At 38.7% G+C, this 14,005-nt stretch overlaps 1 protein-coding gene across 4 annotated transcripts in view; it reads right to left on the bottom strand.

Annotated features, from left to right (window-relative positions):
• The window catches only part of ubr1 (ubiquitin protein ligase E3 component n-recognin 1), a 227,492-nt gene that overhangs the window by 28,797 nt on the left and 184,690 nt on the right, over positions 1-14,005 (bottom strand). For 3 of the 4 annotated variants that reach the window (XM_069917334.1, XM_069917337.1, XM_069917335.1), the window contains 4 exons: positions 13,078-13,134; positions 12,050-12,127; positions 11,014-11,184; positions 4,461-4,562 (listed from right to left, as the gene is read on the bottom strand). In XM_069917334.1, the coding sequence (XP_069773435.1) occupies positions 4,461-4,562; positions 11,014-11,184; positions 12,050-12,127; positions 13,078-13,134 (408 nt within the window). Of the gene's footprint in view, positions 1-1,304; positions 3,788-4,460; positions 4,563-11,013; positions 11,185-12,049; positions 12,128-13,077; positions 13,135-14,005 lie in introns of those variants that run through there. The other variant, XM_069917336.1, reaches the window with a different exon arrangement.

Here is a 14,005-nt window from a genome sequence, read left to right as displayed (position 1 = left end):
CAGACATGTGCCACACAGATTAAAGGGGCAGCAGATGCAGAAAAATAAAAACCCACATCAGGAGAGGATATGATTTGGCTCACATTCCTGCAGAGTAAAGAGCAGCTAACAAATTGAATAAATCTTTCCAACTCTCATTCCTTACCCCTGTTATTGATCCTCAAATGCTTTTCAGAAGGGTTTCTGCTTCAACCACTCAGCAGGCCCACCTTTCCTCCTAATTCAGCATTGGAGGACAAAGGTTGGCGCAACATTATAATAAATTAGGACCGTGTGATTAAGTGCAGAAGGAGCCCGTGTCCCACTTCTTTACAGTGGCAAGGTTTCCTCTGCACCCTCACTCAATTTTCCACCCAAAAGGTTGACCAAATATGTCATCTAGCATATCAAGCTACTAACACACATTCTCTAAAACATTTGTGCATAAATTAATGTACCAGATAGACAGAGGAAAAAGATACAATGAGATGCTCAAAGCCTCTTTGAAGAAATGCATCATTCCCACGGGCTCCTGGGAACATCTGCCCCACAACCAGTTGAAGTGGAGGTGGAGCATAGGGCACTGTACGAAGAGCCTGGAAAGCACGCACTGGGAGAATGCATCACCACGACAGGTGGAGCGGACCCCTCGCAAATTGACCCCCCCCCCACCAAAAACTCGGTCATCTGCCCTATTGGTGGAATAATCTGTGTTTCCCACATTGGCCTCAGAACACACAAACAAGTGTGGATATAAATCAACCTTGATCCTGAGAGAAAGATGATCTTGGAATGCATCAATTGCCAAGGTAGCAGAATTGGTTGGAAAGGGGTGGACAGTTATGTACAATACTTACCTCTACTGGCCAGTGCTCAGAATATCACATCAGGGAGATCACACTGGAAGTATGCATGGTGTCAAATTAAAAGTTAATGCATTCAAAGTGGGCAAGAGTTGTGAGAAGCTGAAAGAATGGGAAAACTTTAAAAAACAGCAAAACATACTAAGAAAGCAATAAAGAAAGGATCAGATGATTAAAGTTAACACTAAATACAAAAAGATAGTAAAAGTTTTTAATATGAAATGGAAAAGAGTGGCTAAAGTATGCATAGGTCCCTTAGAAGATGAGAAGTGGGAATTAATGTTGGGTAATACAGAAATGGCTGAGGCCCTGATAAATATTTTGCTTTGGTTTTCACAGTAAATGCCAAGGATTGACATTTAAAGAGGCAATGAGAGAGGTGGGCCTCTATTCAGTTGCTATCATTGAAGAGGTAGTGCTTGTAAAACTAGTGGGATTAAAGGTAGTCGTCCCCTGGTCCTGATGGAATTCATCCTAGGAGATTAAAAGAAATGGCAGAAGCTACAGCAGATGCATTTTGTGGTAAGTTACCAAAGTTCTCTGGACTCCGGGCAGGTCCCATCAGAGTGGAAGACAGCAAATGTTTAAAAATGGAGGTAGTCAAAAGGTTAGTTAATTTAATGCCCATAGTTTTAAAAGTGTTTGAAGCTATCATGAAGAAAGAAGTAACAAGACATCTGGAAAGAAATTGTTCCATAGGCAGACACAGTATGGATTAAGGATTAACTGTGGTCATGTTTAACTGACTGACTTCTTTGGTGGATATAACGAGTGTAGAGGATAGAGGAACAGGTGGTTGTGGCCTATTTAGATCTCCAGCCTGGCATGAGTCCTTTGACCACAGTTGCCAGCAGCCCACAGCTCACGTCACCCACCTGTGTGTTCTTCTTCAGCCTCAGAGCCCCTCACTTCATCTCAGTTGCTTCTCTTTCTCAAACGGGGAAGGGAGTGGTCATCTCCCCGTTTTCAGGTGTCCTATGGTACTGCGCAAGTGCTCTACTTCCCCGAAGTGTGCAAGCCCTCATGGCTGCTGCCTATCATAAGTATTGCCATCTTGGGCCCAGACCCTCAGGTTGCTGGATTTTAAAATAAACCACTGTTAGCTGCTTTAACAGGCCAATGGTGGAAAGGCTTGTCAAGTCAAGTTTATTGTCATCTGATTGTACAACCTGACAAAACAGCATTTCTCTGGTCCTTGGTGCAAAACATGCAGACACGAAAACATACATAACACACCTACAAATAATACATTCTGTATGCAGGACAAGTATTTTATCTACAAAAATAAATAATATTGTTTTGTACAAATGAGAGTCTTAGATGGTTAGTGTGAGCAGTTCCTTTGGTCATTCAGCATTCTCATTGCCCATGGGAAGAAGCTGTTCCTCAGCCTGGTGGTGCTGGCTCTGATACTCCTGTATCTCTTCCTCAACGGGAGCAGCTAAAAGATGGTGTATGCAGGGTGGAAGGGGTCCTCAATGATTTTGTGCCCTCTCTTCAGACAACAATCCCAGTAGATCACATCAATGAGCTGAGGGAGACTCCAATGATCTTCTCTACCACTCTGATGGTCCTGTGGATTGATCTCTGTTCCATTTCTCTGTAGCAACCATACCACACTGATGCAGCTGATCAGGACTCTCTCAATGAGCTCCTGTAGAAAGTTCAGTGGTGGATTAACTATTAGGCTGAGTTGGCTGAAGCCTATGGGTCTGGAGGGTAAGGAGGCCCGAGATGCCCAAGATATTCCAGTGCTTTTGTATTATTATGTTTACCATGTCCATGACTGCAGACACTGCAATTGTAGTGCAATACACAAATGTGCTGGAGCAGGTCACACAGCATCTATATGAAGTGAAGGATAGCCTGGTCTCAGTTTATCGTTTCACACTTACTGCGAGGGTGAAGCCGGTGACTTTGGGCCAGAATCAGCGATGCACCGTTGCCTGAGTGATGTGGGTGGTGGTTTCTGGGAGCTGGAGGTGGCAGCATGAAGATTTGTGGCATGTGTGAGAAGGGAGCGCCGAAATACCAGTGTCCAGCCTGTCACCTGCGGTAGTAAGTGAACAAAGGGAGGGATGTGCTGCTGGCAGTCTGACCAAAGGCCGGTACTGCTAAATGTGAGGCCAGTAGTGTGTGGCGCCTGGGTGGCCAGGGCCTCGCTGGGAAGCGAGGATCAGCAGGGGTGGCCTGGGCTGTGGTGGGGAGCGAGGGGCACCGGGTTGGCCTGGGCATGTGGCAGGGCAAGGTCATGGGGGAGGGCCTTTACTAAAGCTCAACCTAGAGCCTGGTGGTAGTTAATCCACTACTGAGAATTTTGACATTATGGTGGCTGGTAGCCTTGCCCACTTCAGTCTTCTCAGGAAGTACAGTCCCTGTTGTGCCTTCCTGACAAGTGAGGAGTCGAGTATCCACAATAGGTTACTTGGAAAGTGAACTCCATAGAACTTGGTGCTTGACTGGGCCAGATGATTGATTTCTGCTACCATTTCTTATGTTTATGTTCTTCCTACCTTTAAGTATGGCTAAACTACAGTGCTATAAAAAAAATGCTGTGAGACCAAAGAATCAGAGTTATACAACATGGAACCAAGCCATCCAGTCTAACTCATTCCATGTGAGCCAGAGTCTTAGAGGGTCTTCCAACTACTTGAGGCCTCAGCAATTATCCAGGATGTGGCTGGAAAATTTTATTTGTTAAGAGTGGTCAAGTTAAAGCATTTTCTTTGGGACAAAATAGCTTGAGTCATAACCAAAATTTAATTCCTTTTTTTTTAGTCGGCATAGACAGGATCAGTTGAATGTTCTCCTTTCTGAGCCAGACATTTCCATGACCTTGTACCACTGACAGTGACTCTATTCACGCCATTTCTCGATTCCAGTGCTTTAAATTTCAGTTCTGCCACGATTTCTCATGGTTTAGTAGTTGCCTTGGATTGTAGGGTCTATATTAGGAAAGAGCCTTGATGTATAACCCAGAATGGGATTCCCAATGCAACACTCAGAGAACATTAGCTCAGTCACTGATTATTCTTCAAACAGAACGAAAATTAAAAAAACTGCAATTGATTGAAATGTGAAATACAAACACAAGATGCTGGAAACACTCTGCTGGTTAGGCGAAAGAGAAACAGAGTTAATGTTTCAGATGAAGACTCCTCATCAGAACTGATAACTCTGAACAGAATATTTAATGATTAAGACATTGCTGCTGTAGGATCTTGTTGTTTGTAAACAGGCCAATTAATATTCTTTTACACAAGAGCCCTTCAGAATTCATCATGCAAAGAACTTGAGAGATCACAAAATTACAAAGATTGTTCCAGAAATGTTGTGCATACATCTAATACAAGAAATAAATGTTAACTACAAGTTGCGCATCAATTCTTCACCTACTGTAACTGCTCTGTCCAGTCACAGTGTCTTTATAACTTTTAGTAAACTATAACATTCATTGATGAATTTTACAGAAATCCATTAATCTGCAGTAAACATGCAGTCCGTCATAAACCCATTTTTATGATTCCATTCAGCCAGCCTGCTCGGAAAGATGTGAGTGGTGTAAAATAAATATTCAATGCTAGCAGGCAGAAAGAAATTACTTGGAAATGATCATACCTGAGCAGCTGGTCTGTCTCTCCATAATCGTCCAGGTAAGGAGCAGGTATAAAACATCCTCTGTTCTTTCCTGCCAGGAGCAGCACCTGACACTCTCGTATCCTGTTGAAAGGAACGGCACAACATTTTTCAATGACCAATCGAAGAGGTGAACTTAGGGCTTAAAATGTTCCTCAGGATAAAAAATAAGTTTTGAGTTATAATTTCTTTTTTAATTATTTTATTTTCCCCCCATAAATATACATAAAAACATTTTCCATTTTCAAAATATATAAATATATATGTATATAACTTTCTTTTCTCTTATAAAACAAAACGCAACAATCCCTTCCCTCCGTCTCTCTCCCCAGTATTAATCCGTACACCGTCAGGGCTTACAGTGGGGTTTAAAAAAGAAAATCTTCATTGGAGAGGTCACGTATTTTTATAATAATAGCATCTTTTTTATATTTGGGTCCCTATGTGGTCCAGATATGGTTGCCATATTTTTATAAATACATCATATTTGTTCTTTAGATTATATGTGATTTTTTTTCCATTGGTATATGACTATTCATCTTTGTCTTCCATTGTGCTATCTGTAGAGGGGTGTCAACTTCCAAATAATCGCAATATTTTTTTTTCCCCCCACAGCTGAAGTTATTTTAACAAATAAAATTTGGAATTTAGTTTGTTACTTATTTCAATAAAATTGCCCAAAAGGTAAAGCTCTGGGTCATCCGCGAAAGCCACCCCATTATCCTTGTTAGTATTTCAGTAATATACTGCCAGAGAGGTCTCACCTTTGCACACACACGTACCATGTAAGAACGTTCCTATTTCTATCCCACATTTCTGATATTTCTGATTTTGAAATATGTAATTTCTGTGGTGTGAAGTATAATTGGTTTAGAAAATTATATTGTACTAATCCGTACCTTGCATTTATAATTGACATCATACTATCCAAACACCAATCAGACCAACATCTTTCCATTATTGTGACTCCTAGATCCACTCCCTTCTCTCTCCTGATCTCTGTACACCTGGCTTTGCATTTTCATTTTGGAGAGCAAAGTAAATTCTTGGTATAAATTTAGGTCTATTTCCCAGCCAAAAAGTTCATTTCATCTCACTAATCTCAGGTGGGGCCAAGTTTGGTCCCCATCTTTCGCTTAGGAACAATCTTAACTGGAGAAAGCAGAAGAATGTCCCATTAGCTATTCCATACTTATTTCTTAATTGTTCAAAAGACATGAGATCTGTCCATATAACAATCATCAACCTATCTTATTCATACCATTTGTCGTACTGTGAATTCAATATTTTGTCACCCAGGTTCATAGTATATTTTTACTTTGTACTTCTTTGTACTTTGTTATTCCTCAGGAATCGTCTTATACAATTATGTAATAATTTAAATAAATTTTTAGTTAGTCCAATAGGCAATGATTGAAAGAGATATTGTAGTCTTGGCATTACCTTCATTTTAATACAATTTACCCTTTTTTATTAATCGGCAGATCTTTCCATTTCTGTAATTTTTTTCCCCCGAGTAGAGGGATATAATTAACCATATAACCATATATAACCATATAACCATTTACAGAGCAGAAACAGGCCATGTTGGCCTTTCGAGTCCGCACCAGTTCACTGATTTTGTGCGCCCTCTTCAGGCATTGGTCAATAAGTTTATAAAAATTTTGTAAATGATTATCGGTCATTATTTCTAAATATGTAATTCCACCTATAATCCATTTAAATCTACTGCCTTTTTTATATCTTTCATAATCAAAATTCTGCAATAGCATTATCTCCCTTTTATCCAAATTTATTTTGTATCCTGATATTCTTCCATATTTTTCTAATATTGTTTGTAATCTTAGCAAATAAAATTTTCTGTCCAATTTTATATCTGCCCTTAATATCTGGATCTCTTCTTATCATCTCTGCCAGAGGTTCAATAGCTAGGATGAATAATGCTGGTGATAGGGGACACCACTGTTTACTCGATCTAATAAATAATTTAGCTTGTGGCTGATGATAAAGTTTTTATCCAATTTATGAATTTTCGGCTTCCACCAAATTTTTCCAACATTTTATATAATAGAATAGAAATGTCTATTCTAGTCAGTCAATTGCCTTTTCTGCATTTAAAGACATAGTTATGTTTGGATTCAGCCTTGATTTTTCCATATGTATTATATTGAATAATCTATTTAGACTATTTGAAGAGAGTCTTCCTTCAACAAATCCCACCTGATATGGATGTATTAACTTTGGTAAATACTCATCCAGTCTGTTGGCTAATGCCTTGGCTAATGTCTGCATTCAGAAGTGATACTGGTCTGTACGATGAGGTTTTTAGTTGGTAGCACTGTAATTATAGCATTTGAAAAGGTTTTCGGGAGGGTTTGGGTCTACACCGTCTGGTCTAGCACATCCATCAAAAGAGACATCAACAAATCTTTAAATTGTCTATAGAACTCAGAAGGGAACCCATCTTCCCCCGGGAACTTATTAGCTTGTAAAGTACCTAGAGCTTTCTCTATTTCTTTCCTTGTAAACAGTGTATCTAAATAATCTTTTTCTCTCTCTTCTAGTTTAGGAAGTTCATCATTTGTTAAAAATACTTCCATCTCGTTTTCATTTCCTACTAATTCTGATTTATATAGTTTCATACGCTATTGTCTAAACATATTATTTCTTTCTTTTTGATTGTATGTTATAATATCAGCTTCTGTTTATTTTAATTTATCATTCTGGATGACTCCTCTGCTTTAACCTGCCAAGACAACACTTTATGTGCCGGTTCTCCAAGCTCATATTTTAATTTAGTTTTTAGTATCATTTTTTTCCCTTCTATATGTTTGTAGTGTATTATTTGTAACTTTTTATTCTCTAATATTCTATATTTTTATTCTGTTCCTGACATTTGATATTCCTTTTCCAATTTTGTTATATCCTTCTCTAAACTTTATAATTCTCTCACGATTTTTAGAATAAATAATTTGTCCCCTCAAGAAGGCTTTAAGTGTATCCCAAATTAAAAAACTATTGTCAGTAGAAGATTGTTTTCACAAAATATTTCTGTCTCTAATATATTCACAAAAATCCTTCTTCTTTAATAATGTAGCATTAAGATGCCATCTATATATACTTCCTTACTTTTTCATTATCATAATAATTAACGTTAACAGTGAGTGCTGTGATAAAAGTATTGCCAAATACTCTGTTTTGACCACTCTGTAACTGAGTGAACATTGAAAATAGGTCAATCCTTATATGTGAATCATGTACCCTTGAATAGAATGAATAGTCTCTTTCTAAGGGGTTGAGCTGCTTCCATATATCAATTAAATTTAAATCTTTTATAAATGATGTTGCTTTTGCAGCTTTCACCCTTGTTATTGTTCTCACTGATTTGTCCACTATTGGATCTAAAAAATTGAAATCTCCTCCAATCAATATATTTTGTCTTTCCCCTATGGTTTTTAAAAAGGTATTGTTACAGGCCAGGGGGACCCAAAACTCAGCAGCAATAGAAATTCACCAAGACAAATGGTTACTAAAACAAAAGTCATTTTTAATTTTCTTTAAGCATAAAAATAGAATCAAACTTTAACTTCTTACTATTAACTTAACTTCCTTCTAATTCTAAGTGCACGTGCATATAATATGAATGTTCAGAAAAGTTCTTTGATTTATGGTTCAATCTCACTTCTCACATCTCCAAGTTCACTGGTATCAGGCAATTCTTATACTGTGCACAGAATTTAACATTTATGAATTTTCACCAAGCTCTGGTACTTACGTAGTTATTGTCGGTTTCAGAGAAAGATTTGTTGCTTGTTTGACACACATAAACTGGTTCCCTCCAATCAGCCACTTCAGTGTCTTGCTGAAGAAACTTGCCCCATCAGGGTTTTCCAAATGATAACCTCTTCTTCTGCAGGTCACCAGAGTTCTCTTTATTTCAGGTGAAACACTCTAGCCAGCCATTTCCTCTTGTATGGACCACAAGGGTTTTCAACAGGCTGAACTCAGAACTCACAACCCATCTTCAACATGGGGTTTCAACAAGCTACCAGCTTGCCATGACTGGAGAAACCAGTTCTCTCTCTCTCTCTCTCTCTCTCTCTCTCTCTCAGAGAGAGCCTGTTCGGTCTCCTCTCTCTCTCCCTCTGCTTGCAAAACCACGTGACCTTCTTAGAACAACAAACCGCATCCAGATAGATTGCGGCACCAGACCCAAACTTCTGAGTTTGTTCATCTGTTGCTTTCAAAACAATAATCCATCACTCCACAGCATGTCCAATTAACACCTATTTGTGAAGTCTCTATAGCCATTCTTCAAAATCTCAGCAAAGGCACTTGATTGTCTCACTTGAGCAAAGTTCTGGCATTTTAAATTAGATCTGTTTTGTGAAGCGTTTGTGTTTATTTGTGACCAACATTACCCCCACAATCTATCTCCTTCAAAAACATATCTATATACAATATAAAATATGATATAATCTGTCATAGTATCCTTCATTGTCATAGTTTGGGAATTAAATATTCATAAATGTCCATGATTCTCTGTAAATTTTATGATGTGCCATTACAAATCTTCCAGCTTGATACATTAATGTCTCTTCTATTATTATTGATATATTTTTATTAATTAAAATCGCTACACTTCTTGATTTTGAAATGAAGCTGATATTACTAGCCCCATCAATCCTCTTTTTAATTTTGCATTTTACAATTTGGTAAATGTTTTTCTTGTAAAAAGACTATATCTGCCTTTAGTTTTTTTTAGATATGCCAAGACCCTCTTAGACAGCCTGCAGCTCCAAACTCCTCCTCCGATCTCTTTCATCTGTTGCTTTACAAAACAACAATCCATTAGTGAAGTCCCTTGGGCACTCCCAAAGTTTTTGCAAAGGCTCCCAGGAGTCGTCCTGTCTGGCTTGAGCAGAGCTCCAGTATTTTAAATGAGATCTGTTTTGAAGTGTTTGTATGTGATCTACACTAAATAACCTGCCCCAATTTATCTCCCAAAAACATATCTATGTACAATACAAACACAACATAATCTGTCACAATATGCTGCTCCCAGAATTACCTCCCATTCTCGGTAGCTTAAAAGCCTCACCAGAACTGGTCTTGGTCTCTGGCTCTTCTGGGTCCAAGAGTTTGGTGAGCTCTCTTGAAATGCAGTTTTTCCTGTAAACCTGTCTTCTCCCAACACTTGTGGGATCCATTTTTGAAAAAAGTTCACCAGATCTCTTCCCTCGATTCCTTCCTTTAGCTTGATAATGCGGACAATGTTCCATCGACTGGAATTCTCCATATGGTCAATTTTGTCCAGCAGTCCTTATTTTTCCGACTTCCATTCTTTGGCTTTTTTTTTCTCCAAAGCCTCAAGTTTTTCAAGCGTTTTTGTCAATTCAACTTCTGCATGACCTATTCTCTCCATCAGATCTTCAACGATCTCTTTTATTTTGTTCATTTTTTTTCCTGTCACATCTCTCATCACTGTTTCAATGCTTAGGAATCAGTTACCCAAATCCTTCACTTTTTCCAGATGATGCTCAGCTCTTGACCTGACCTGACCAGTTTTATCTCCTGTTGCCATTTTTGCACTGCTCCCCTCTGGACTTTCACCTGCAGTTCCCAGTTGAAGTGGAGCTTCTTCAATCTTTGTTCACAGTTGCCTTGGATCTTTGTGCTCAACCAAAACATATCTAGGTCCTTCATATGGCCAAGCCCCCATTTATAATTTCTTCACATTACCTTTTAAACTTTAAATCTATAGGTTTAATAGCTTGGATTCCTGACTCACCTGTTACATTTTGTGAAGAGAGGGTTAAAATCTAGGTTTTATTTATTGACAGGATGTCCCCAGGATCTTGGGATGTTCTGCAGCTCTTTCTGGAATCTGGTTTCCACAGAGTGATTGACCACCTCAGTGCATGTACTAGTCAGTGAGTGGGCTTGACCGCAAAGATAGGCAGGCTAAGGCAACACCTGTAATCCCATTGAGAAAGATGCTCACGAGAATCTAGGGTCACTAGATTCTAATTAGAAGTGGAACCCTTCATGGCTTCTCAGTGACCAAGCAGATGTAGCTGTAACTAAAAGAAAAGGCAGGTAGCTGGAGCTGAGTCCACAGCCGGCCGGACCAGCCTTGATCTTATTGAATGGTGGAGCAGGTTTCAATGGACCAAATGACTGACTTTTGTTCCTATTGCAACCACTAACCATGAATGGTCTCCAAGCAGTGAACCTGCAGAGTTCTTTGCTTGTTTGGCTCTTCTATTATAAACTTGTCCAACTGGATGGAATGAATGATGTAAATATAAATTGATGAGAAATCATTAAACACAGATTAGTCCAATCACATCAAAAGAGATGACAAAAATAAAGCTTTGATGGAGCAGTGAATTTTACTGCTTTCAAGGGAATGGAATGAATACTTGCAATGAGAATACTCCTTACAGATCAACACTAGCATACAAAACCTTTTCTGCACCATAATACCTCAATGCCATTATTTAACCACATACCAGTTTGCAAATTGAGATACCTGAGAAACATTCCCAATCCAGACCCACAGTTTATCGTGTGAGCTGCGCAGGCTCCAAACACTTCTCCATTCACTTCTTCCCTGCAGCACTGGCTCTGCGAACACAGCATGGCTCCACAGAACAAACAAAGGGCAAGGTTCTTGGGTTCATCATCAGACGATCTGGGGCAACTGGAAAAAGTGCTGAAATTAGCCCAGGTTCTAGCACTTTAATCTTACATGTGCACTGCACCCACCCAGCCTGGCTCATGTCCAGTGGCAGGAAGGCTACCAACCAAAGCTCAGATTTAACGTAATTGGTTCAAGAACATGTAAAAGCGATTTTACAATGGAATCATTTTAATCTGAAACACAAATGAATGTTGTAAAACAGGTTCATTGTAAAGTTCAAAAGAGAACTGATTAATATTTAAAATTAAATCTTTAGCAGGTCCAACAGGAATGGTCAAAACCAGAAAACCTCCTAAGAGCCAGATTGACACTTTGAACCAAATGGTCTCTTTTGGTCCTGGGTGATTTTCAGATGCCTTTGGTAGAAAGTATTGGAACAATCATCACTCAAGCAGCATTGAAAGGTTTCAGAAGCTGATCTATGTGAAGCAGATTGTCAATCCAGATCCTGAGATCTTCTCCAAAGTGATTGTTCAAGCCAATGCTTGTACTTCACATGTCTGGTCACAGATTTCCTTTGATGTGAAGATGCAAAAAGATTAGAATGGAAACAAAGAGGCAGCAAGATCCAAATCCATCATCAGAAATGTTTGGTGTTCAGATTCAAATCAAATCAATACACCAATGGCTCTACCTTCCATCAACTTGTATTACAGCACAGTACCTGGAGTAAGTGCTGCAATATAAGCACCTGCGAAAGCAAATCATCCTATCTAATAGTTTTCAAGTATGAGCTCGAGTTACTGCCTTGCAGTAAGGTCCATTTTAAACATTCAGGGTGGGGATTTGGGGCTTTCTACAGAGTTCCAGGACTATCAAAATACATTCAAGACAATTAAAAGTAAATGCTGCTAAATAAACTCACCTATGTTGACAACCCAGATTTAGAAGACAACTGTAGTCCTCCGGGAGATTTATTAATTGATTTCTTTCCCTTGGGTATCTTAAGAAAACAATGTAATCAGCGTTAAATGTACACTGATATAATTTTAGTTCCAATACAAGTGTCATCATTCATCTACAGAAAAGTAAAGATAACAGGTCCCTTTCTAATTTCACATTGTTTCTTGCAAACTGCCCAGTGTAAATGGATGAAAAGCAGTACCAAATGTATCAGTTTTACTCACTCAATCCTGCAAAGTTATAGAGATTCATAGAGGTATCAGCATAGAGACAGGCCTTTTTATGGCTCCCCCTATTAACAACCCCCCACCCCCCCACCATGAAGCCTATAAATTTGATTTTCACATCTTTATAAATTTTACAGCCAGTTTTTATGTAGTTTATGATATCTTCAGGCTCATTTGTACATTCTTTCCCCCCTTCTTAATCAATCCCTTTGCTGAAATCTAAATTGTTTCCATTCTTCATATTTGCTGCTTTTACTGGCCATTACAAATTTCATTTGTAAATTATTGATGAGCCACGTTTCCTGTTATTATTTTACATATTCAAATGAGATTTTAAAATTAATCATGCTAAATAAAAAACAATAATAGAGATCTTTTTAACTCCCACTTAGTTTAAGAGGAATCATTGGTAATCAGGGCAGAACTAGGCTAACACAAACGACAATTACATCAATCTCATCAATGCTGACTGTCATGTACTAATACTACATGCTTTAATGTCCTTGTTATGGTGTCATGTTTTATAAAAATCAAACCCCTTGTTCCTACCCATCTGCACAAAGATGAAACTTCAAAATGAACAAGTAGTGAGGGGTCCATCTTGGTCTTTAGGGAACTTCCTTGCATTCAAATTCCACCAATGATCTCCCCCACCTGCTTATCTCTGCATCTATCCTCATCTATACAATGCTTCAAGATCTCAGCTCTCCCCACAATTCTGGATTGTGAACATGGCCTTGTCAGACTTGCAAGATGAACTGACCGAATTGATGTTCTCTGCCCCTTGAGAAAGCTTTGCACTGAAGAATCAGAACACCACCTGAAATAAAACAAAACATTTCGTCAAGAATATTTAATTGTTGTTAGATGTTTGTTTATGAGAAGCAAGTAAAGCCCTTTTTTAAAATAAGATTCACTGCAGCTCCAAGGACCCAGGACAGCAAGTCAACAGAACAAAGTGCAAACTCACAAAATGCTTTGTGGTCCAAGGGACCACAATAAATTTATCACATTGAAAATTATACAAATGTTGGTACACACATTTGAGCATCATAAATGCACATAATTTCACTTTTATAGGATTAAAGATCATAAAAGCCCACAAATAACAAGTCAGTAGAGTCCTATGGATGCACCCAACAGGGTGATGTGGTATACTTTGATTTTTAAGAGTGTTTTGATAAGATGCCACGTAAAAAAGGTTCTGACACAAACGGAGAAAATCAAAGGATGAGGGAATGGTCAACAGGGAGAAAAATCTGAATTAATGGGTTGTTTTGCAGTTGTCAAGTAAAAATGGGGTCTTGCACGAGTTGGTGCTTATTTATTTATTGGAGAAAAAGCAAGATTAACAGACCCTTCACTCCACACTGCCCAAATATACACATGATCAATTAATCTACTAACCCTGTACATCTTTTGGAATGTGTTAAGAAGTCAGAGCACCCGGAGGAAACCCACGCAGACAAAGGGAGAATTACAAACTCCTTACAGACTGTGCTGGGTTCAAACCTGGCTCACTGGTGCTGTAAGAGTTTCACTAACCTCTACATGAACATGAAGAGGTGTTTTGTTGACAAAAGTAACTCTGCAGAGAAAGTTGAGACATGAATGCAGAGGGGTTGCAAGGAGATGCGGACAGGTTAAGTGACTGGGCAAAAAAGCAGATGAATTATGCAGGGAAATGTGAG

Source organism: Narcine bancroftii, chromosome 2 (genome assembly GCF_036971445.1).
Source record: "Narcine bancroftii isolate sNarBan1 chromosome 2, sNarBan1.hap1, whole genome shotgun sequence".
Classification (NCBI taxonomy): domain Eukaryota; kingdom Metazoa; phylum Chordata; class Chondrichthyes; order Torpediniformes; family Narcinidae; genus Narcine; species Narcine bancroftii.
Note: the sequence above shows the minus strand (reverse complement) of the source record. Positions and strands in the feature narration are given on the sequence as shown.